Source organism: Lissotriton vulgaris, chromosome 3_1, assembly GCF_964263255.1.
Source record: "Lissotriton vulgaris chromosome 3_1, aLisVul1.2, whole genome shotgun sequence".
Lineage (NCBI taxonomy): Eukaryota > Metazoa > Chordata > Amphibia > Caudata > Salamandridae > Lissotriton > Lissotriton vulgaris.
This window is the reverse complement of record NC_141689.1, coordinates 926432779-926456916: the sequence shown is the minus strand read 5'-3', so window position 1 is coordinate 926456916 and position 24138 is coordinate 926432779. Positions and strand designations below refer to the sequence as shown.

General features: G+C 45.4%; 1 protein-coding gene across 1 annotated transcript in view; it reads right to left on the bottom strand.

Moving 5' to 3' along the window:
• Positions 1-24138, bottom strand: part of LOC147727226 (annexin A1-like) — a 158847-nt gene that overhangs the window by 105569 nt on the left and 29140 nt on the right. The window contains exon 3 of the mRNA XM_086961275.1: positions 9633-9717. Within this exon, the coding sequence (XP_086817401.1) occupies positions 9633-9717 (85 nt within the window). The remainder of the gene's footprint in view (positions 1-9632; positions 9718-24138) is intronic.

The window sequence follows — 24138 nt, the reverse complement described above, 5'->3', positions numbered from 1 at the left end:
CAATCCTGGAAAAGCGTGTGTTTTCCAAGTTATCTTGACAATCCTGCAAGCCCACAGGAGATGCTCCAATATACAGTATTTTATGTGTGCATGAATGGCTTTTTCCCTGTCAACCAAGACTTGCTGGTTCTGTTTATAATCAGTGGCAAAAGCCTTTTTTATATGTAGTCTTGTGGTGAAACTATCTACCAGCTCTACCCCGATAATGCCCATTAAATTACCTTACCTGATCTCCTTGGCGTTCATCATGTATCAAGCATTAATGGAGGATGCCTGGAGAGAGAGGGGGGATAGAGAGGGCGGGAGAGAGAGAGAGAGAGCGATAGAGGAGGGAGAGAGAGAGAGAGAGAGAGAGAGAGACTGTATACAACTGCACTGATGTCCTGTGTGTGTCTGACTACCTCGCAAGGTGGAGTTCTGCAATGGGATGGGCTGATGGTTTCTATCTTGGCAACCACAGCCTGTATACCCAGAATGTAGTAAGGACATTTTCTTTGAGTTAGTGTGTTCTCCACTGTTTTCTGTGTTGTGGTCGTCTCCCCTGACAAAGGAGCTTTCATATAATGGAAAGGTGCATGATTTCTAAGCAGGTCTAAACTGGTTTCCATATGGCCACCAGAGCTGGAAACACACATTTAGCCAGCTACCGTGGAAATACTGTTGCCCAGGATCAAAGGAATTCTGAAACTTATAACATCTACAGCCCTTGTAGTTGGCTCTAGCAGACTATCTGTGTTCATTCAAGAATTGCAAGTACTGGCCATGAAAGCCTGTATTTAGCTCATCACTGGCGACGAGACACGAAGGAGGGTTATGCACCTGTGTAAGGAGGAAAGAACTTTGACCCTGGAAAGCAAACTCTGTATTGTTGCTATTATTCTTCAATACTGGATTTAAAGTTGGGAAGCCTCCAGAATCACCTTGCTGCTTGTCCTTGAAGAGAAGGAAAACTGCCTGCCCCAGGATCTGGTCTGTGTATGCTTTTAAGAAGTGAGTTAATAAGGGAAAGAAGCACAATGCCCAGCTGACTGAAAAGACCATTGTGAGGACACTGCAGAAGCAAGACAATCTAGGATTCACAAGTTCAACCCCAATCCACATAACAAGGGGAAGCAAGAACGACACTAGATCCATGAAGCTTCAGGGGTTGAGAATTGTGAGCCTCTGCTCTCGCAAAAATGTCCATGTCCTTAGGGTGCCTGTAGCTAACTCATTTGTAGCTCTAGTGGGACCAGGTCAGCCCGAAAGAGCTTTGAGATCCGAGAGTAAACATCTGGTGACAGTCCCAAAAATAAAACGGGTTAAAAGTGGAGCCCGTCATTTCTCATACAATGTTGCTAAGACATGGAACAACCCCCCCCCCTCTATATCTGTTCTCAATCAACCTACCTGATTTTTCGTAAGCAACTGAAAACTCTCCTTTTCCCTTGATATGTTTGAAACAGGTATAGGCGCTACTATTAGCGCTGGGATGCCCTCGGGTAACCACGCGCTTTACAAATGCTACCTCATTCATTCATTCACCAGGTGATCGTCGATTTTTCAAATCAATTCAATTAGCCAGCTTTATTTAACTTTCCAAATCTTCATTTGTATTAGTTGTTGCAGGCTACTCGGAGGCTGCTCAAATGTGGTAAATAAAGCTGATTGATTTCCTGATACTTGCAGTCCAAGCTGCTGGGCTACTGTGGATTGACTACCAAGGCCTATGTTAGTCTTGAGGAGTTATCAAGTAGTTCCACAGGATAATCTTTATTATTGAGAGGGATTAAGTACAAGTTACTCTGCTTAAAGATGTTTGTAGTGTAAAACCCTGTTATCGCTGTCAGCATACCAGCTGGACACCTGCGGATGCTGTCTGCGTGACAAAAAGTTTTCCAGCTGGAAGTGCCTCAACTATGGTCCCAGTCTCAGCTATTACAGGCCTTTTTCCCTCCACTTCAGGGATTGCTACATCAGCCTCCTAATCAACTAAAACCACTCACCTCTGTGATGCTATGTGATGTTATGTTATGTTACGAAGATTTATATAATTTATAGCACGCTAGCTCACCCAGAAAGAGTTTCCTAGTGAAAAAACGGTCATATTGCAACTGTACAGCTTCTAAATTTAGAATAGCCACACTTTAAGCCTTTTTTTAAAGATGAGTAGTGAACTCATCATTTGCAGTGAGAGAGGTAATTCAGTGGCGTAACACAGGCCCGCAGCCATTGCAGTGCAGCGGCAGCTCCAAGCTCCAGGGGGCACCCTCAGCACAATACTCTGGATGGAGAGCTCCTGATTGAGTCTGGAGGGTACCCCTTCTCGTTCCTTGAATGGGGCCTCCTTAAGTTTCACATTGCCAATGAGGTAGTTGGTTCCAGCTGGAAGTCTTTAGATAGACAAGCATTGGCATAGCCAACAGGTCTCGCCTTTGGGACCTTATGAGTGTTTAGCCATGATGCAACAGTTGATGTTGTTGCACCAAGGATATTGTGCTGCATAACTAAATACTTATAAGGTCCAAAAAGCGAGACCTATTGACTATGCCACTGCTTGTTACACTTGCCTCTTTCAAGGTAGCGATAGCAAACAGAGAATGCTTATCCCTTAGTGCAGTATAAGAATAGCAACTCTGATACAGAAGAGCACAGTATTGTCCAATCTATGACATATCTAGAGACTAGTGGGTTAATTTAGAGGGCAGTGTGGAATGAAACCCACAAAATAACTCCTTGAATGACTGATCACATCATGTATATCATTTGCTTCCCCTAAACCCACCTTAACCTCCCACAAAGCTCCACTCCCACTGTGCTGGCATTAATATGGCCCTCAGGCACACCACAGAGCAGACTTTGTGGCTCCTGGGGAAATGTTTGCAAGTACCCATGATCTATGGATTGCCTGTAAAATAGGTGTCATGCAGGCAGCTCTCCATCCTTCTCACCACTCATTCCTGTTTTTTAGGCCAACAAGACAGAGTGGCTGACGCAACTGCTGGACAGATGACTAAATTAGATAGAATGAAATTAAGGTTTTCTGTAATCACCACAAACTTAACATAACTTCATCACTAAGCACTGTGGCCCAACACAAGAGCACCACTCCGGTAACTCATGTACAAATCGCTTCACACATAGGCTTAGCAACAGTCTTTCAAGGAAATACCGCCTTGTAGTTCGATAGCGTGCCTTATCGCCCGCAACGAGCAACAAAGCGCTTTCTAAGTGCAGGTGCAATGGAATACCTAGAATCTGGCTGTGATGGGCTGGGGAGAGCACAGGGCGTAATTGGAAACCTCCCAAAGTAGGTGCCCTCTGGTGACCTCCCAGCACATATCCTGTGACACACGAGTCTCTTGGTTGTATTGTTACTGTGCTTTCGGTTTATGCATTGATAGATGCTCTGAGGGTCTCTGGAGGGCGTCGGTGTTATAGAACATCAATAATGTCCGATGGCTGCGAGACACACAGACTTCTGCGGTGCACAGTTCGACGTGCGTTCCATATGAAAATCAAACCACTCCAAACAAGAGAAGGAACAAGGATGGGGTAAGCCTGGCATTCCCGGTGCAACATGCCTGAGCTGGGAGCGGGTGGTTTCAGGCCTGCGGACTGAATGTGGGGGTGAACTCAGGACTGGGCGCAGATCCAGACCTGCGTCCGAGAGATGGGTCATGACAGGGTGCGGAGTCTGCACTGTGGGGATGGATTCAAGGCTCCCTCGAGGCAGTGGGTTATGTATGGGACGCCTCTGAGCTGTGCTCAGGGTGGCTTGAGGTCTGCAACTAGCAGGTGTATTCATCCTGAGATGGCATCTGTTTCCTCGGGTTCAAGGCATATATGGCCTGGCAGTGGATACCATGTTTTAGGGTGGGTTCAGGCATGCACATAGGGATTGACTTCAAGCATATGACCAAAGGTGGATTCTGTGCTCTGAGTGGATTAAGGCAGGCCCCCAGGAGAGGATTCAGAATCTTGAGAGTGAGTTTCTACTGTAACGATGGATTAGGGCACTGTGCCCAGTGGAAGGATTCAAAATTGTGACCGAGGGTTACTCAGTATACTGGGGTACAATGAAACGTGCTCAGAAGAGTGGATTACGTGCTTCCGGGTATCTTGCATGCAGGATAGACGTTACATCAACTGGTGACAGACCTTCACCCAGAGCCTCTGATGACCGTGTAAATTGAGGTACAGGGGTACGTACACCCCTCTTTGTACATAAAACCAATGCCCTTAGTAAACTGGCTGCACCCGCCAGAAGGGTTGAGTGTCCCGCCCCCACTGAGTACTTTAAAAAAACATGACAAGAAAAACAAGCGCACGCGGCAGCAGGGGGGGGGGCCTGCGCCGGATTCCCTTGCGGGAGCGAGCAGCAAGGTGCGATAATTGCTAACATATGGCACTGCTGCTGGCTCCCGCAAGGGAATCGCCAAACATGTTGCCTTTGAAAGCAATGCAACGCGTGCACGTTTTTGGCCTCAAAACCAAATCAATTGCTAAAGGCCTTTTTCCTAAGCAGCGCAATCGGGCTGCGTAGGCGAAACCTAAAAAAGTAGGGTTCAGAGGATCTCAAGAGTCAGATATAGTGGACCTTTGCTTGTCGTTGCAGAGAGAAACACAGATATTGAGTGGGATGAAGAAATGAGATTCTGTGGCCAGATAGCGTGTGTGGTATGAGTGTGGTAAGGGAGATTTAAGAGTGCTGTGCAAGTTAGTAGCAATGGTGACCCTGAGATTTGTGGCAGTGTTCCCCAATTCTCTTGCCTTTTAGCCATCTGTCCAGTAGGATGCTACTTTACAAAACAACACAGCCAGAATGTTGCTGCTTTTGAGTTTCAAGCAATGAGTATGTATCCAATCAGCCCTCTCTATTGTACAGAATGGAAGTTTGGTGTGTGTGGCTAATACGTTGACTGCGATAGACATGACAAGCTGTGTATCTTCCGTATAACCGATAACATTGAAGCTATAGGATCTGATGATATTGACCAAAGGAGATATGTATATGTCAAAATGGACAGGTTTCTGGGGGCAGCCCTGAAGTACCCTACATATCAACCTGGAAGAGTTTGCAAAAAGGGAGTAAGAAGAACTGATTGTGATCTCTCAGAGAGAAAGTTTGTAAGCCATGTTAGAGCATTGAGGTAGGCACAACATTTGTGCGGTCATTTAAGAAGGATGGCATGGGAGACATTACCAAAGGCCCCCAGAGGTCGAGATGTATCAGGGCTGATGCTAACTGATCCACAGTGTCATCTGTGACTGCCAGAAGAGCAGTTTCCATGCTTTTGGCAGCTCTGACCATGCCAGCTCTCATGGACTTTAGCAGGATAAGGTAATCAAGAAATGGGCCAATTATTTGAAAGGTTTCAGGTTTGGCAGAGGGCTTTTTGAGCAATGGGAGAACTTTGAATTCTTCCAAGATAAAAGGACCTAAGCCAATGCTAGGGTAGTATTAAAAAGCGTAGTGAGGGCTGAGCCCACTGTTTAGGGGGCAGAAAGAATATATGTGATGCGGACAAGGGTCATTTGGAGAGTCTGATTTGATGGAGAGCATCAGGCTGGTGACCACGTGGATATTAATGGGGATGAAATTGAAGAAAGATACTTGTGCAAATACCGCGGCGTGAGGTGGAATCCCTGACACGGCTGCTTTACTGGTTATAACGGACGACTTTACCAGAGTTGGAGGCTATCACTACCTCACTCTTGCTTTTGAAGAGCTATATCATAATACGATCCATTGGAGTCTCATAATTTAAGTCCTCCTTTGTACCTGGAAGTAAACGATGAAGGATTTAGCGCCTGAACAGCTACAGAAAAGAACTGAGGGGCATATTACCATGGCAGGCGAAATGAAATTATCGCAAAGCAGCGATAATTTCATTGCCCTATTAGCAAGCTGTCACTAACATCAGTTAGCGACAGCATTTAGGTGATAGCGAGCAATATTTATCGCTAATGACATGCAAAGTGGGCGTAGCCAACCTATTAGTGACTGAAAGCAGTCGCTAATATCGTTATCGCCTATTATCAACGCAGGCGTAGCGATTAAAATATTCGCATTAAGCGCGAATATCGCCAAATCCTAATGCCTGCTCAGACCACTTCTTAACCTGAATATCCACCTCGAATTGGATATACAGGCTAAGTCCCTTTTAGCAATAATGCCTGAATATCGCTGAATTACCAGCGATATTCACGCATTTCGCCGCTATCGCCGGATATTTTACCGCTTTGGAGATAAATGTTGCTAATAGCACGTTATCTCTCCGATAAAATCCGGCGATGCGCGGCGATAAAAAAAATGTTGCTAAGCTTATTTAGCGATAAATATCGCTAGTTGTTGATAATATGCCCCTGAGAAATTACCTCTGATCTATTGTGACCCTTCTTTTTCCTGACAAGGGCACGGTTCTGTGCCGAAATGCGCGCAGAATTCAACAAATTGTAATTTTTGTGCCACATTGCTCGTTGATGATTATGAAAGTTAGATATCAATTGTTATCATCTCTATGAATAATATTCTAATAAGTTGTACAATACATGTTTTTATTATATGCTGTTGTAAATTGTGTGAATGAGGATATGTATGAGTCAGTATGAATGAGGTGATGGTTTATAAGGAAATTCACTTGCTATACTCCATTAAATAATAATTAAAATATTCTTTATTTTACAAAGATAAACAGTATCTGCTGGTTCTCTCTGTGCTCTCTATATATTTTGTTTTGTTGATTGTTGCATACTAATTGATGTCAATATTTTGTTGCCTTAAGTCCTTACACTTGATTGAAGACAGATAGACCAGTAATGGCTACCGTAGGCTCATTCAGGAAGGGAAGAGAGTCCATGCTAGACTGAAGCTCAAAATGTGTATAGACCGGATTCATTGTAATCAATAGAAAATTTGCCAGGATGCAGCATAGTTCTTGTGATGGGATAGTGGATTAGGAGCAAGCGCTACTCTGGAAGAAATCTTTAATAATTCAAAACAACTCCAGAGAAGAGTTGTATCTATAGTAAATAAACTCCGCTTAGTAAGTAATAACGATTTATGCAACTTATTTGTCTATGATAGCTATCAAGTGCAACTTTGTATATGCCACTGTCAGTATGAGAGTAGGTGCGCCTTCAAATGCGCTTGAGCTCTTTGCAATACAGTTTTAGTTGGCCAAGGTGTCTTTTGCATATTAAAAAGGAATTTAAAAAGGAAGGTGGCGTCAATCGTTTGCATGATTCTGTTTCTCAAGTGTTCACGTTAGTGTCATAAACATGGTGAGGACAAGCGTCACTTCCATTGGGCTGAGTTTAGTGCCTGACTCAGGGTTCTGAAAAGGTTGTGGAAAAGGGATCTTCAAAGTATGAAGATAATGGGTACCAGGGCTGGAGGGAGAAGAGCAATTGTGTTACGATATGAAAAGATAAGGTCTGAAGTGTAGCCTGCTATGTGAGTGGGGCCAGTAACGAGTTGTTGATGCCCCAGAGTTGACGAGACAGTCAGAAGGACACAAGAATCTTGATTATCAATGTTATCCCCATGAAGGTTGAAGTGAAGGGAGCAAGCAGTTCCGTAACTTTAGACCTAAAATCTTTCCTGGGACCTGAAAGGCAGTAAATAAGAGCCTCACATAAGGTGTGCGATCTGAAGAATAATTTGAATGTAATGTATTCGTGCCATTCGAGGGAATCAGCTTTCAAAATGGAAATAGTAAGCTCTTCACAGTGGATGATGATGACACCTCTGCCTATTTTGAGGGGTCTTTTGCCTGATAACTTTATAACCAGCGGATATTGCAACAGAAATATTTGGGTTGGACGAGGCCTTAAGTCAGCTTCGGTGATGAAGAGAACCTCAGGCACATGAGTTTTGCTAAGGTCCCAAAGCTCAGTTTGGTGCATTGGTAGAGAGAGAGAGTTTATGTATTAGTAAGCCACAGAACTGAGGTTAAATCATGAGATGTGCGCTGCTGCTAGGCAGGAGAGTATTGTGGGGAATGTTGGGTAGGATGAAAGTAGCAGATGCCAGGTGCAGGGGGGAGGCTGGAGGGAAGTACTGTCTATGGGGCACATCAAATTGCAGGAGAACTTTCATTGGCTGAGGCAGATGAAGACTTTCCAATTCAGAGCTGGGCCTGAGATAAGTAGAGAGGAGGTAATTGTTGACCCAGAGGAGAGACTCAGTGGAATAGTAGAGTCTTACTTTAGTGTGCAGGGGGAGAGAAGGCCCGGATCCCCGGTTCTAAGTGTGGTCCGGGCACGGATGGGTGCAGATGGGCTGGCATTTGGTATTTTTTCCGCGCAACAACAACCCATGGGAGGCATAAATGTAACAGCCCTGAGGCAGGGTAGATGGCACCTCGAAGAGGGAAAACAAAGGACAGACTTTCGCTCCTGCCCATGAGAACAGGCAGAAATCAGGCAGCAGAAAAACAGGTCAGAGGATATTAAGACTGGCACATCAAATTAATTAAAATTAGGCCAGGCAACTTTATTGGGACAAGCACAAGGATATAAAAAGTAAAGGCAACTAAAATGCAAGTCTAAAAGGAGCAAGGGAAGTTGGAGGTTGCTGAGTCACCTGCTTGGGGTCCAAAAACTGGGATTAGAGATGAGCCCTCTATCCTAAACATGACCCCAAGTCTAACCTGCCTGTATACTCTTACCCCAGTGCTACCACGTAGCCTAACCCTAATTCTTACCCTAACTTTAAAAGTGTTGGTGCAGTGGACCTATGTAGTAGTGTTGTAATTTGGCAGTGATTAGGTTAGCATTAGCAGAAGCCATCCTGTATTTAGAGACTATCTTGTCTGTTTTGTGGAATCCATTTTGTATTTCTGTCAGCCATTTTGTTTGCCATGTGCTAACATGTGCTCGTCATGTGCTCTGTCCTACCTTCCTGTTAACTGCTCTTGAAATCTGCCTAGAGACGAGATATATTTAGCCTTTTCTGCTTCGCACATGCTCAGTTGAGCTTGCAGCTGTTCCCAATCTGTATCTGTCAGGATGTGTTTACCAGAATTAGCAACTGTTAGCTCCTCCCACTTGTTGACTGTGCATTTTCTGTATAACCATATATGTACCTAAAACCAGCATTTTGTACTTGTACCACCTTCTTTTGAGCCCCTGTGTGGGTATAAAAGGACCAAGCTCCTTCCATTCAGTGTGCTACTTCATACATTACCGAAGGCTGCTGTGTGAATGCAGTTCCACCTCATGAGGTTTAATAAATCTTGTATTTTCTATTCCAGTTTCTGTGCCAACTTCTATTCTATGGTCTGAGGACTCTCTTCAGAGAAGGGAGAACCCCTAGCACTGGTAGGCCTTGCTGAGTCCCACTACTACAGTAGTACTTCAATGTAATGTAGTTGATGTAATAGTAGAGGTGCACAGTGCTACATAATAGATTCTTCAAGGAAGTGTCTGCGAGCTCGGTTCCAAGTACTATATCATGACTAAATTAATCATTATTAACAACAGAAACGGCTGTAGAAGGCTGGACCAGGCACTATTTCACAAGAGAATGGCTGCAAATGATAAGGTCTGTGTCCTGAACATTTTAGAGCACAGTGTATGCCACTAGCAAGCCCCCTGGAATGACAGAACTGAATACACAAACCAGTCACTTGAGCTTTTAAACCTACCTTTAGCCTTGATTGCCCTGTCCAGGTTGGCAGCATCAGCGCCAGCGTTGAAGCCTGGGGTCCCTTTAACGTTTGCTGCATCATCCTAAAAGCAATGCAGCGGTTTAGAATAACGAGTCTCCTTAAAGCGAAATCTTTAAATCAGAACCAACACAGGTGCTTAAAAACATTAGTGTGTAGGTATCCGTAATTCATCTCAGCAGGTTTTTTTACTGTTTGAACAGCCTTGGATAAATAAGCACTGATAAGCTGAGCAAAAACATAAAATACAGACAAGTTTGGTACTTGACCCCCAAGACACCTGGAATTGTGAAAGAAAGCATCCTACGGATCACTTGGCCACATTAGTACAGACATCTTCAACTAAATTAAATTGACCAAATAAGTAACACACCCACACTAAATACCATAACACTTTCGGAGATAAGTACCGGAAAGGTCAGTCCTTAGCATCAAAAGGATGAGCCTCGCTACTGAGATATGACGAAGTGTTTTGGAATTAAGATTCAGCACATTCTGACTGTACAGGTGGGCACGACCTGTGGACGGAGCGCCGAGGAACAGCGCCCGCTAATGTTTCTCTCTCTGAGCAAACCTGATGCTTTCCAAAATCCCACCTTAGGTCTCACACTTCTAAATAATGGACTTTGCAGCAAACACAAAAAAAACTCACTTCAAACATGAGTCTGCACGTTTCTTTTACTGACGCTCAGTGATCCCCCTTACATTTAATTGGCTCAATCTGCATGTAAAAATTTGAGATTTCACAAGCGAGACATATTCCATGTGGATCACCAATGCGAACTGCTGGGTAACTGTGTCTCACCGTGTAGCCAGAAAAAGTTAAACTTTCTTTAGCGTCTGTTTATCTTTACAGCATGTACCTACCGACAGACTGAATTACGGACTGTGTCGAGGGGTGCATGGTGTTTTCTTGGTGTTGTTTTATGAAGGACGGAGGCAACCTGTTCAACATTGTCAAATTCAGAATTATTTCGACTATCAGATTACACAAATATAAAAGACAAGATCCTTTAGCAACAAAAATACCCGCAGTCAAATCAGAATTTATTTAGGTGCATGATTTGATAGACAGAAAAAAGTGCAAAGTGACTTTAGTAGCAATAGAAGTAATGTAATTGAGCCATCCTGGGCATGACGCTGTAGGCTGGCTGCACTGAGATCGAGCATTGTACAGACTGTTGTCTGATGACATCAGAAGTGTGTGGATGGGAATCAAGGCCAGCTTGACTTGCGTCAGTTCCATGTTCCATCCTGGCATGCAGACTATGCCATCATCTACCTTTGATAGTTGAGGCAGAGCACCACCCTCCCTGCAAGCAGCAAAAGGAATGTATGAATTCTTCCACTTATGATCATACTTGGCTACCCTCCAGTCCATTATTTTTCATCTACTGTGGCACAATAGACAGAGACCAGTATTCAGGCGCATAATCTGCTCCCTTCTTTACCCCCTCGACGCGTGAGACACACAAAAAGGAGCACTATCAGCCTGTGCTGAACTCTAATTTTAGGATTCCCAGCCTCCGCTATCTTGTTGGGCAATGATCTCCACACTGAAGGGCACATTACCAACAAGTATGTTACCCTGCCACCCTCCATACAGTGTTACCCTGACACACTCCATGCCCGTAAACATCTTGTCTTATACAATAGTCTCTCATATTTATAATTGCAAGACATTTATTGGGATCGGGTGGTCGATTACTGCAGAATGCCTGTCTTCTTAGCTCTCACTCTTCAATCAATCAATCAATCAAAGACATTTATAGAGCGCACTACTTAGGTAGGGTCTCAAGGCGCTTGGGGGGGGGGGGGGGGTGCTGCTACTCCTCGAACAGCCAGGTCTTGAGCTTCTTCCTGAAGGAGAGGTGGTCTTGGGTCAGGCGCAGGTCGGGAGGGACGGAGTTCCAGGTCTTGGCGGCCAGGTTGGAGAAGGACCTTCCTCCTGTTGTCGTTCTTCGGATGAGGGGGACGGTGGCGACGGCGTGACTGGCTGATCGGAGATGGCGTTTGGGAGCGTAGAAGTTGATGCGGTTGTTGAGGTAGCTCGGGCCTTGATCGTGTGGGGCTTTGTGTGCGTGGGTGAGGAGACGGAAGGTGATTCTTTTGTTGACGGGGAGCCAATGCAGGTCTCTCAGATGTCCGGAGATGTGGCTGTGTCGTGGGATGTCGAGGATGAGTCTGGCTGAGGTGTTCTGGATCCGTTGGAGTCTCTTCTGGAGCTTGGCGGTGGTCTCTGGTTTCTCACCTGCCTGCTCCCCTCTCAAGGAATGTCCGTGGTGGGCAACTAAAACTCATCTGATCTGACCAGCAAAGGCCAAACCCATCTCGGCTCCACTTGGATCTAAGTGTAGGCCTGAATGCTGGTCGTTCTTCCCTTTGGATTCCTTCTTTGATGCTTTGCGGGCACACTCGAAAACTAGAAAGCATGCTGTAATCTAATTCTAGACGCTGTCAGTTTGCATCCTAGATAGGAAAGTGAAATTAATACCTAGGGGGACGGTCCAGTGATGGCATGGATGATGCATTCTTATTTGAATTCCGTCCACCTTCTCTGATCTAGAGTACTGCAGAAGAAGCATGACCGTCCAGGATCTTTGCTCATACTACTGGCTTCTGCTTGATTTAGACATTTTTAGTTCTTGGACCTGCCTCATCTCTGCCTCCATCTGAGGAAAGCTGTACTATCCACAAAGGGAAGAAGAAAGCTGCTCTCCCTCCCCGTTTGCAACCACCTCAACTTAACTTGAGCAGATTTGTTTGGAGCTACCCTTTGTACATAATTACTTCGTTATAGAGAATTTTGCCATACTGGTGGTTGCTGGGGCATTCTCTAATAAAGCACTGTACAGAAGCTAATGGTGGAGAAAGTTGTTCCAAAACATTGATTAACATAATAGCATGGTGTATTGCTTTTTTTTAACTGAAAACCTGTGTTTTGTCTTTTATATAGACTTTTTCAAGGGTTCGGAATAATTGTATGATGGTCAGTAGAATAGGAAACAGCTAGAAAGGCAATACCTACCCACTGACTTCCTCACTGCACTGTGTCATGCATTTGTTGGTGTCTCAATCCTTGGAATAATTTTCATGTCTGGGTTACCCAACTTTAGTGCTTTGGGCCTGTAAATTCAGTAATCTATACTATCAAGACAAAATGGTGTAATTTTAACTGTATTTTGGCGGATTTTAAGAAATTAGTGCTTTGGGCCTGATTATTCAGTAATCTATACTATCAAGACGAAAAGGTGTAATTCTAAGTGGATTTTGGCGGATTTGAAGAAACTTAAACATGAATTGTCATATAAGGTCTCCTTCAGCCCTAGTAGGTTCTCTACCGGGTAATTAGATTTAATTGATCTATAAAGTTTTATATAGTGCGAACATGACCCACGAGGGTATTGGAGCACTTTACAATACACAGTTATTAAGCATTAGACGGTTGAGGTAGTATACATGCATTCGGTATTCGCCATTCAATACAAAAGAGGTAGACAGTAGCATATGGATAGCAGATGTTACTAGTAGTCATCATAGGATTAAAGTCTTAGGATGTGAATTTTTTCATTCGAAGCATTTTTACTTCTTTTTTGAAGGAGGTAAAGTTTGCTGTGCCGAATGCCAATGTGTCACTGAAGGAACAAAGGAATACTTGGTAGCATATGTTTTCTTCAAGACCTTCGTCAACAAAGGCATATTGGACCTTGGTCTGTTGTTTGATGGTTGAATGGCGTCCTTATTGGGTATCTCGAGAGTGCGCTGATCATGCTTTTGTTGTTCAACAAGGAAACTCAAATGACAGTTTGTCTCTTTGAAGAAGGACGCTATGTCGAGCACTCAGGTTATATTGAGCTGTTATGTTTGTACTAGTTGATTCAATGCCCATTTGATTCCCCATGTTAGACTAATGTTATGATTTTTTACCTTTGCCTCAAATTGCAAAGATCTCTGATATTCTTCGGTATCAAGTTTGCCCTATATAAAACTTTATAAAAAAAAAATTAAAAAATAAATATACAACCGTTTACCATGTCGAAAGTGGACCTAATTGATGTCAATTCTAAAACTCAGCCTGTTCTCATATCAGGTCCTGCTCGAACAGAATCCCTCAAATTCAGTGCCTCTATATAAAACTGCTAGCTGCAAAATAACCACATATATCTTCAAATGTATAGTCTAAAAAAAGCTCTACAACTTCTATGACGAGGAGAGAAGAACCGGACGTACACAATATTATTTTTGGATGGTGGAAAGAAAGACAGAAAAACGAAAAAGTGAGCAAGCATGATTTGTCATGTTTGTTCTGCTCCCTTCTTTATGCGATTGGAGAAATAGCACATCCTTGTGAAAAAGGCCAGAAAATCGTTCACATGTATGACTATGTTGACAAAGATCCTGCATGTTCCACGCACAGGCCCCGAACATTCGCCACTGCACAGGAGTTTTGTGCATGCCTCATCCCTCTTCCATTCACCTACCACTCTGACAAACTGATGTAGTTCGACTATAAAGTGGAATACATTACCACATATCTACAGACGTCTATAAATCTGACAGGCCTCCTTGTGGCTACAAGAGTGAAACACTGTGCAGTTCATTGCAAGGCCATGCAGAGTGCTGTCTATAAGCCCCTGCATAATTGCACCCTTCCCTGCCACAAGCTGCTGAGGCTGCTCGTTCGCTAAGGAAAAATAAAATGATAATTACACCATGTTACTATCATTTTAGCTTCCTGTCCTGGCTTTAGGTGTGGAGCAGGGCAGGGCAGGGATGCCCAAACAGCAGGGGGAGGAGTGGTGAGTATTTTCTAAAGTGCGCATGACTTTTTGTCCCGCCGTCTTGGGTCAGTCAAACAGTCATGCACACTTAACATGAGCTCCACCTGGCTGTATTGCAGAGCTGGGGTGGAGAATGTAATGTAGGTGGTGCCCCCAATGAAAACGCTGCAGCCACTGTACCAGTTACCTTGTTTATTTAGTAAATAGCGTCCCTAAAGAGCGCCGAGCCTCTGCTGCTCGTACCAGCTCTTCGCGCCACTGAAGCGCGATGCGCGCGCAGCCTAACATGGCCGCCGGCACGTCACGTCACTTACGTGACGTGCAACCACTAGACTGCGCTACTACATATCCCCCTTTTTTCCCAACACATAAACAATTTAACTAACAGTCCGCTGTTCATATCATAGTCTCTGAACCTTGCTGGCTTGACCACCACTCTACCCCTACGGGTCAGTCTTACCGGGGTATTGGGGGTCTCTCCTTCGCTTCTTCCTTCACTCACCGGCGCAGCCGCGCCTCCATCTCCTCCATTCAAACCTTCTCCAACCATCTGCTCCAGGTCACTCATTCCAGTCTTTTGCCCTTGTCGGTCTTCTCCGTTTCCATCAGGTTCAGTCTCCGGATGTTCCTGCTTGGCGGTTTCGTTTCCCTCATCTCCTAAATCCGTTCCGCCTTGGTCCCAACTTAGAATCTTGTTACATCTCGCCATGCGGTCCTGCGACCATACGTTCCCGTCGCTCAGCAGGGCCGCTCTGCCCAGTACTTCCTTCACCTGCATGGGCTTGCTATATTTGCTTTCTCCTTTTCTCTGCATCGTGGCCAATTTTGCTCGTACCCATTCACCTTTCTCTAGTCCAGTGTTCTTCACATTTCTCCTGTTGTCATAGTGTTTGGTGTAGACTGCTTGTGCCTTCTCCAAGTTGTCTCGCACCACTGCTGGGGACCACTCGCTCATTATCGTTTTCTCTTTCCACAATCTATTGTCTTGGGTGAAAGGTTCACGTCCTCTCAGTATCTGGAACGGGCTGTATCCCATGCTTGTGGGGGTAATCCTGTATGCCCACACCATGTGCCATATCTTTACTTCCCAGTCCTTGTTGTCGGATATGGCAGCTTGAACCGACCCCATCACCACTCTGTTAAAACGCTCTACTAAGCCGTTCCTGGCAGGTTGGTATATGGATGTGTGTCTGGCTAGGATGCTGTTCCTTTCCATGAAGTTGTTCCATTTCGCCGATCTAAATTGGGGCCAATTGTCGCTGAGGATCGACTTTGGAATTCCTTCCCTCACAAACGTGTCGGCCAGAAATTTTATGATGGTTTCTGTGTCCATGGCTTCTTCTATCTTCAGTTCTGGCCACTTCGAGTACCTGTCCACCAGAACACAAACATACTTTTGGATTCCCCGTACGTCCAGAATTGGGCCCAGGATGTCCAAGGACAACTCCTCCCATGGGTTCTTCGGGTGGTCAAATTGTCCCAGTGCTGGACGCAGGGGCTTTAGGGCTTTGCCGGCACCCTGGCATCGATTGCAGTTTCTAACATGTCTCTCGGCTCTTATGTCCATTCCTGGCCACCAGTAATCTTGTCTGGCCCTCAATCTCAGTTTGCATATACAGAGGTGCCCCTCATGGAGCATGTACAATAGTTTGTTGATGATGTTAGTCGGGGAAATCACTTTCTCCCCCCGTGCACAAATATTCCCCGATCGTCCATCGACAGCTCTTCTCTGACTTCGAAATTTGGTTTGAGTTCTCCGCTGATCAGCCTCTTTTCAGGCCATCCTTTGGTGATATGCGATTTCACTTCCATTAGGGTCTGGTCTGCCTCATACGCCTGTCTCCACTCTTGGAGGCTGATGGTGGTCTCTTGGTCTTCTGTAAGCGCCACCCATTCTTCTGTTCCTGCTTTGTCTTCCTCACTCGGTTCCATGGCTGCCGCCCTGCTCAGATAGTCTGCCACTCTATTCTTACTTCCTGGGATGTACTCTACGTCGTACCTGAACTCTAGTAGTTTCAGCGACATCTTGGAGATCCGGGGCGTTGCATCGGCATGCCCGCTCGACGTTAGCACCTTCAGCAAGGGCTTGTGATCTGTTCCTAATTGGAACCGTGTGCCCCACAGGAACTGCCTGAATCTGGTCGTGGCCCACACCACCGCCAACATCTCCTTTTCTATCACGCTGTACTTCTTTTCCGTGTCGCTCAGCGTGCGGGATGCAAAGCTTATCGTATCCATCTGTCCATGTCCCCGGTCCTGCATGAGGACGGCACCCAGCCCTTTGTCTCTGGCGTCCGTGGTCTGCACTGTCCTCCCTTGAGGGTCGTGGCCTTGGAGTGGGATAGATTCCGCTATTTCTTTCTTGACCACTTCGAATTCTCCTTGTGCCTCCTCTGACCAGTGGAATTCCGTGTTTTCTCGTGTCAGTTGCCTCATATGATGAGTCTTGGAGGCGAAGTGCTGCACAAATTTGCTGTAATATTCTGCCATGCCGATAAAAGATCTGACTTCGTCTTTGTTTGCTGGTGGGGGTGCCTCACATATTGCTTTCACGTTTTCAGCCTTTGGGGTCACTCCTCTTACTCCAATCTCGTGCCCCAGGTATGTCACCGATTCCATCCCTATCCGGCACTTGGACCATTCTGCCCTGAGGCCTTTCCTTTCTAGGATCTGTAGCACCTTTCCTAGTTTCGCGTCGTGGTCTGGTCTATCTCGACCCATCACTAGGATGTCGTCCTGGAAGTATTGGACACTGCTGGTTTTCTGGAAGAGTTGGTGCATCAACTTCTGAAAGACTGCTGCCGCCGAGGCCAGCCCGAACGGCATGCGGCGGAACTGATAGCATCCGAATGGGGTGATGAACAATGTGAGGCGGCGGCTTTCCTGGTGTAGGGGAATTTGGTGGTAGGCGGAGGTCAAATCGATGGTGGAATACCATTTGATACACCTAGTGCTGGCCAGCATCTCCTCTATCCTGGCAAGGGGGAACCTTTCCACCACAATGTTCTTGTTCAGTTCGCGTAGGTCGACGCACAGCCTGACCTTGCCGCTGGGTTTCTTAACTACCACCAAGGGCGCCAGCCACTCAGCGCACGTGATGGGCTTGATAATCCCTTTCCTTTCTAGGTCCTGGAGCTCTTCCCGGACTGCTTCACGTACTGCCAAAGGGACATTCCTCGCCTTGTGGGCTACTGGCACCGCATCGTCCTTTAAGATTATCTTGTGTGAGAATTTTTCTAACTTTCCCACTGTGCCTCCAATTACCTTGGGGAAATCACTCTTCCACCTGTCCAGGTCTGGCCAGTTTCCTGGTTCCGTCAGTAATATCTGTTCCTTGCCTCCTGGCTCCTGCTTGATGCCTAAGTCACCTTGGTCCAAGGACCGAGGGGCCCTTCTCCGACACGTAGAGTTTGCAGCAGGCGGATCGGCCACGGAATTCAAAGTTCAACGGTCTGAACCCCGCCATTGGTATGCGGTCCCCGTTATATGTGACTGGGCGGATGTCTAGCTTTTCCAGTTCCGGGCCTAGGTGCGGCGCAAATTTCTCCTCCCACACGGCTCGCTGGACAATGGTGTATGGTGAGCCCGTGTCAGCCACCACGCTGATTGTGATGCCGCCTATTGTCAATTCTAGGACGGGCTTCATTGTTCTCTTGCCATCGATGCTTAGGACTTGCCCGTCTACGCTCAACACTTGGTCGTATATACAGAGTACCGTAACGACGTCCTCCTCCGTCGCTTCTTCTTGGTCGTCGTTGTCTTGGCCTACGTATTTTACCGTGCTTTTGGAGGCCTTTTTTCTGCACACCTTCTCATAGTGTCCGATTATTCCACAGTACATGCATTTGGCGCGAAACGCCGGGCCTTTTCTGTTGTGTGCCTCGTGCGACCAGCTTCCGCACCTGTAGAATGACTTCCTGTTGCTTCCCGCCTGTTTTCCCGGGGGACCCACGTTGCCTTGCCACCTGCTATGTCCCTTATCTGCTGCCTTCTTATTCTGGTGGTCCTTACGGGGCTCTTCGTCATCCACTCTGTTTACCATGGTGCTAGGCGCAGTCTCCTTCTTTGTCGTATCTGCGCATCTCCTTGCCAATTCTGCCCTTTTGACGATGACCATCACGTCTTTTAGGGTGGTGTCTCCGCTGGCCCATAGTTTGTCTTGCACGGACGTGCACGTGGTGTGCATCACCACCTGATCCTTGATGAACTCTTCCTCCCAGTTATCGTATTTGCACGTGGCCACTAGGCGTTTCAGTGCTGCCACATATTCTTCTACCGTCTCTCCCGGGGCGCTGCTTCCTTTGTTGGAAGTTGAATCTATCCACTGACACACACACCGCCGGCCTGAAGTGTTCATTGAGATCGTCTATTGCATGGGCGTATACGTCGTCATCCGTGCTTGCTCTCTGCTTTAGTACTAAGCTTTTATAGACTCTCAACCCTTCGGGGCCTAGGTTCAGTAGCAAGATGCGTTTCTTCCTCGAGGGTTTGAACACCTCTTCATTTTCGTCTTCTAATACTCCTATGAAATTGTCTATATATTCTCTCCAGTCCTCCCACTTCATTAGTGGTTCTCCGGGCCTGGGTAGGAACTGCACCGGCGCCATCGCATATCCCGCCTGCGCACTCATCTTCTCGCTCTTGACCGTGGGCTGGGCGCTTGCTTGGCCTCTAGGGCTCCCCGGCGTGTTGTCTTGTTCTTCCTTGCTTGCGTGGTTCTGGGGACTACCTGCGTCAGCCCCCTCGCTCTTTTGTGAGGTATCCAGCTCGGTTTCCCTGGTTTAATGGGTGGTAGCTTGATCTGGCGCGCTTCTCGTGCGTCCCCGGGGTCTGTCCCCTCCTGCGGTGGCCGTCCTATCCCTCTGGGTGCTCTTGGGCTCTGCCGCGCTCTTTAGGGTACCTGTGTGGTAGCCGTTGGTCTTCTTGGCACTCTGGTTCTCTGGGCGCTACGTGGTACTGCTTGGCATTTGTTCCTCCAGCCCACCGGTGTGTTGCTGTTTCCCTCTGTGTGGTTTTGTTGCTGTGGGGGGTTGGGGGTCTGCTATCCCACCCTCGTCGCCATTGTAATGTAGGTGGTGCCCCCAATGAAAACGCTGCAGCCACTGTACCAGTTAACTTGTTTATTTAGTAAATAGCGTCCCTAAAGAGCGCCGAGCCTCCGCTGCTCGTACCAGTTCTTCGCGCCACTGAAGCGTGATGCGCGCGCAGCCTAACATGGCCGCCGGCACGTCACGTCACTTACGTGACGTGCAACCACTAGACTGCGCTACTACATAGAACATGCCCAGGCTCTCAGTCCCTGTCTGAGCACCGAACAACATTGCTGAGACCAATCACAATGCTGTTGGCATGCTGGTTACAGCAGCCTTGTAATTGGCTTGGGAAGTCTGGAAGCCTGTGGGCTTCCTATTTCCTTGTTTCTTGCGTTGGACAGAGGCGGCTTGCAGGTAAATAGATTTTACTTTTTTTTATCCCCCCTCAACCCCTTCCCCTCCCAACGACTACTGCCCCTTAGCAGTCTCTACTGCCTTCTTGCCGCTGAAGAATGGTGAGCGCAACCAGTGCACTCAAGTGTACTGTACAAGATGTTCTTAATAGAAATCAAACGTACAACTGTGGAGACATTGATCTCCTGACAGGATCCCTCTGCTCTGCATCCTCTCACACACCCAGGTATGAGATATTCTACGGGTGCATCATGGGTGTAACAACATCAGAGGGGGTTCCCCTCCCAAGTATGGCAAACAGTGCTTAATTTGAGCCGTTGGTTTCCGGTGCTCGCACCAGCACTTAATTGTCAATACCGCCCTTTATGACAGTCTGTCACGTGGTGGTGCTGTTTGTTTGCTTTATAAATGAGCATAACAACAGTTGTTTAGTAATTAAAATACCTTAAAAATGATTCTTACCTGCCGTCCAAACTATTCATGTAGTTTTTGGGGTCTTGAATAGCCTGGATTATCACACTTGTATGAGTGTGAAAGTTAATTGTATTGGTACTGTCATTGGCAGTACGGGCAATAGATGGCGCAAGCTGCAGTGGCCTCCTTATGTTTTTTACAAATTAAGCAATGAGGCCAAAAGGACTCACCACACAAAGGCAGTTTGATAAAATGTGAGTGGGCGCCAAACAGCTTTTTAAAATAAATGCAACTGGTTCAAGGCAAAGATGACAGGTGGCAGAAGGCCCTGCTCTCAGGGCCCTCTGTATTGCAAGGGGTGCAGGCCTAGAGTTATTCTCCTGAGGAGGGGAATATGACCCCTACCTAAAAATCCTGCTCTGAAAAGGGCTTCTGCTTGCTTGGAGATCAGTCAGAGCTCTGTAATCATCAATCTCCTATGATGGGCAGGAACGTTGTGATGGGCAAGAACTACAAGCTGGAGGTGCTTTTGCATCCAGCAGCTGCACAAGCATGTGACTTCATTCACATTTGCAGGTGCATGGCATAAACAACGACTCTAAGATACAAGAGGGGAAAGAAAGTGAACATCAAGATGGAAGGAAAATTACAAAATCAAAAAGATTGACTAAATAACCATGTCTTCAACTGCATCCTACAGTTGGTGTGAGAGACCTCTTCCTTGGTCTGTTGAGAAAGAAGGTTCTAATATTTCCCTGTGCCGGGCAATACTGCCTTGTCCCACACCGAATCTTCCTGGTTTTGAGGATGTTTAAAAGGAGCAATGTTTTGGATCTCAAATATCAAAAAAATTGTATTTTTTTTATGTATTTTGTGAAAGAAGACTAGCCTTGTGCCATGGAATGCATGGTGAGCCATACAAAGACATTTGAATATCACACACTTGGAATGAGGTGCCTGTGCAGCTTAGAGTGATGAGCTATGATTGAATCCTTTATATTAAGACCTAAAATAAGTCTAACAGCCATATTCTGGACTGTCTTCAGTCATACTAGTGGATTTTTAGGTAGCCCCACATAAAGCGAATTCCTGTAATACAGGCAGAACATAATCACCACCTGACCCATTGTTTTTTCTTACAATCACTGGGCAAAGATAAAGGATCTTTCAGTATCTATAACTACTCGAAACAAGGTGCAGCACATTCCATAATGATCTGTGGGGCTAGCGTTAACTTAGAATTAAAAAGGATACTGAGCTCTCTCAAAGTTCTGCGAGTATGGGCATAACCTCTAGATTGTTTGGCTACCAGTTGTCAGTCTAGCTGTTCCAATCATTACAGACAATCAGCCCTATCAGTCATAGCTCTGTGAAGCTGAAGCTTGCTTTGAATCATCTAGTCTGCACCTGCTGAAATTATTTAAAGCCTGACTACCTTTTTGGCTGAAGATAGGAATCTGACAAGAAGTGCAGATTGTGAACTTTCCTGCATCAAACAATTGAAACAACTTAAGACACTGATCCACCTAAACCCATCTTTCTCTACGGGCCCAACAGTCATGAATAGCGGCAGTGTCTAAAGCAGCAAATAGATCAAGTAGATTAAGGAAAACAGTAGTAACCTTTTTCAGTAGCCGGATACTGATCCTCTTGTACGGTCTTCATGAATGTTCTGGTTTAAATTCTGATTGTGTTGTATCAAGCAATTTATTTTTTCTTCCAAACAGATGGATAATTTTAAATTAGCTAAACTTTCCATAACTTTATTTGCAAATGGCAGTAATGAAATAAGTCTCCAATTGCTGAGGCAATAGGATCACAAACCTTCTTATTAAGTAAGGGAACAGCAGAGGCATACAGAACCTTACTGATACTGATAGATACATTTATCAGCTCTGTGAGCCTTACATTTTTAAATATCATTGGGCAAGTGTTGAATCGTCGCCTTACAAGAGTCCACAGGGACCCAGCGCTAGCTTTCTGCTACTGCTTGATTACATGATCCCGAAAGACTAGTTAAAGCTCCTCACAGAAATAGGATCAAATTTGTCAACATTTACAGGGATCTTTTTCTGTGATTGAATGGTGGCTCTAATGGTTTTGATTGTGTCATGGAGAAATTCTGAAAGTTAGCACCAAAAGCCTTGGTAAGAAGGAATTCACCACATATCACACTGTGTGGCAGGTAGTTCTCTAGTACTGCCACATACGTCTTTGGCTGGTTAGTTTTTCAATTAGTGTTAAATGGGGCATGTTCCCATTGAAAATCAATGTTATCATTTTTCATGGCGGATTGATGGATAATCTGCCCTTTTCTCAGTGTTGAAATTATTTTTCCATAATGTTTCTGCTCCTTTGCCAATTTATTAAGAAATTAGAGCCATGGACAGGAAGGTGATATAAAATTCTGCAGGAGAGGGAGTAAGTAGTGGATATGCTGATCTTATCTAACATGTATTTCCCATTTTAAAACATAGATGGGTCAAGAACCCATATTGAGGGAGTATCCCACAAACAACAGGCACACAGCCTCAAATCTTTTTAGCCCCTTCCCTGCGCACTATTTAATAATTAGAAGGAGCAGCCACAGAAAGATCCAAGTATGAACTGTCCCAAAGTCAACTCTCTGTGAAAAATAATAGACCAGTTTCTTACTTTACGATTAGCTCTCGTTGTTTAATGCTGTTTTTGACCATAGTCTGGTGAGAAAAATTACATGTATATGTTTTTTTCCACCAAGCCTAGTTTCTTTTTGGAGCGTGTAGTTGTCTCACCTGAAATATTGGTGACCCAATCATATTTGACCTCACAATTTTGTGATGATATGAGCTCTCACCAGACTGCTAAAGCTGTCAGTAGGCAAGACTTATAAATGCCTCCTAAAGAGCCTTGTTTATTGCAGTCTCAAACTCTTATAGCTCTCTTTTGCTGATGAGGTTATAAGAAAAAGTCAAGTGGTGAGAATGCACACTCCCTGTTCCACCTCTAGTCTCCTAAAAGCCTCTTAATTGACACTGATGTGAAAGCATCAAAGGCACATTTTCATTCCTTTCCTTCGTGATGAGAATATGGGTTATGAGGGAAAGAAAACCTAAAATATATTACTGCTGCCATAAATGTCCTAGCTTCACAAATCCCAGAGCTCTTATGTTTCAGGGGTCTCTCTGAGGATGCTCTATGGATTGATTCAAACATTCTGTCTCCCAATCAGTATGCTAGTGATACTAGTAGCCAAAGGGTATCTGGTAGCCAATCTTTGCATTAGTTCTTTCCCAGTGATGATTTACCTAAGACCATGCAGACCAAGGACTGTATTCTAAGTAGATACCTGCTCATTCTATGGCAGAGGGGAGTTTCTTGAGGGGAATGAAATGTCCCATTTAGGTGAAGTAGTCCACTTCTACCACTAATGTTGTACATCCATTAGATGGTAAAGTTCAATGAGAAAATAAATTGAAATGATGTAACAAGGCTAAGTTGGAATAGGTTAGGTTGCAATAATCCTGCTCTTGGCGTGTGCAAGGTAGCAACCGATCATCTCCAACATCTTTCTCTGTCCTAGGAGCCACCCTCTGAAAATGTCATGACACAATTTCCTGACAGTTTGCTGTGTAGACTCCCAAAAAAGAAAAAAAAGCTTCTCCTTGATATAGTAACTCTCTCTGTCATGACCTCTTGCTAGCTTTTTTCAGAATACATTGCTGATGTTCGCTGTTTTGCTGTTTTCCTGACCAGATCACAGAAATGAGAGGGGAAATGTATTGATACATAAGGATGCATGGAATAGTGGGGATAGTGTTTGTGTCTTCAATTTGTTGTGAGAGAGCATCTGATTAGCTAGGT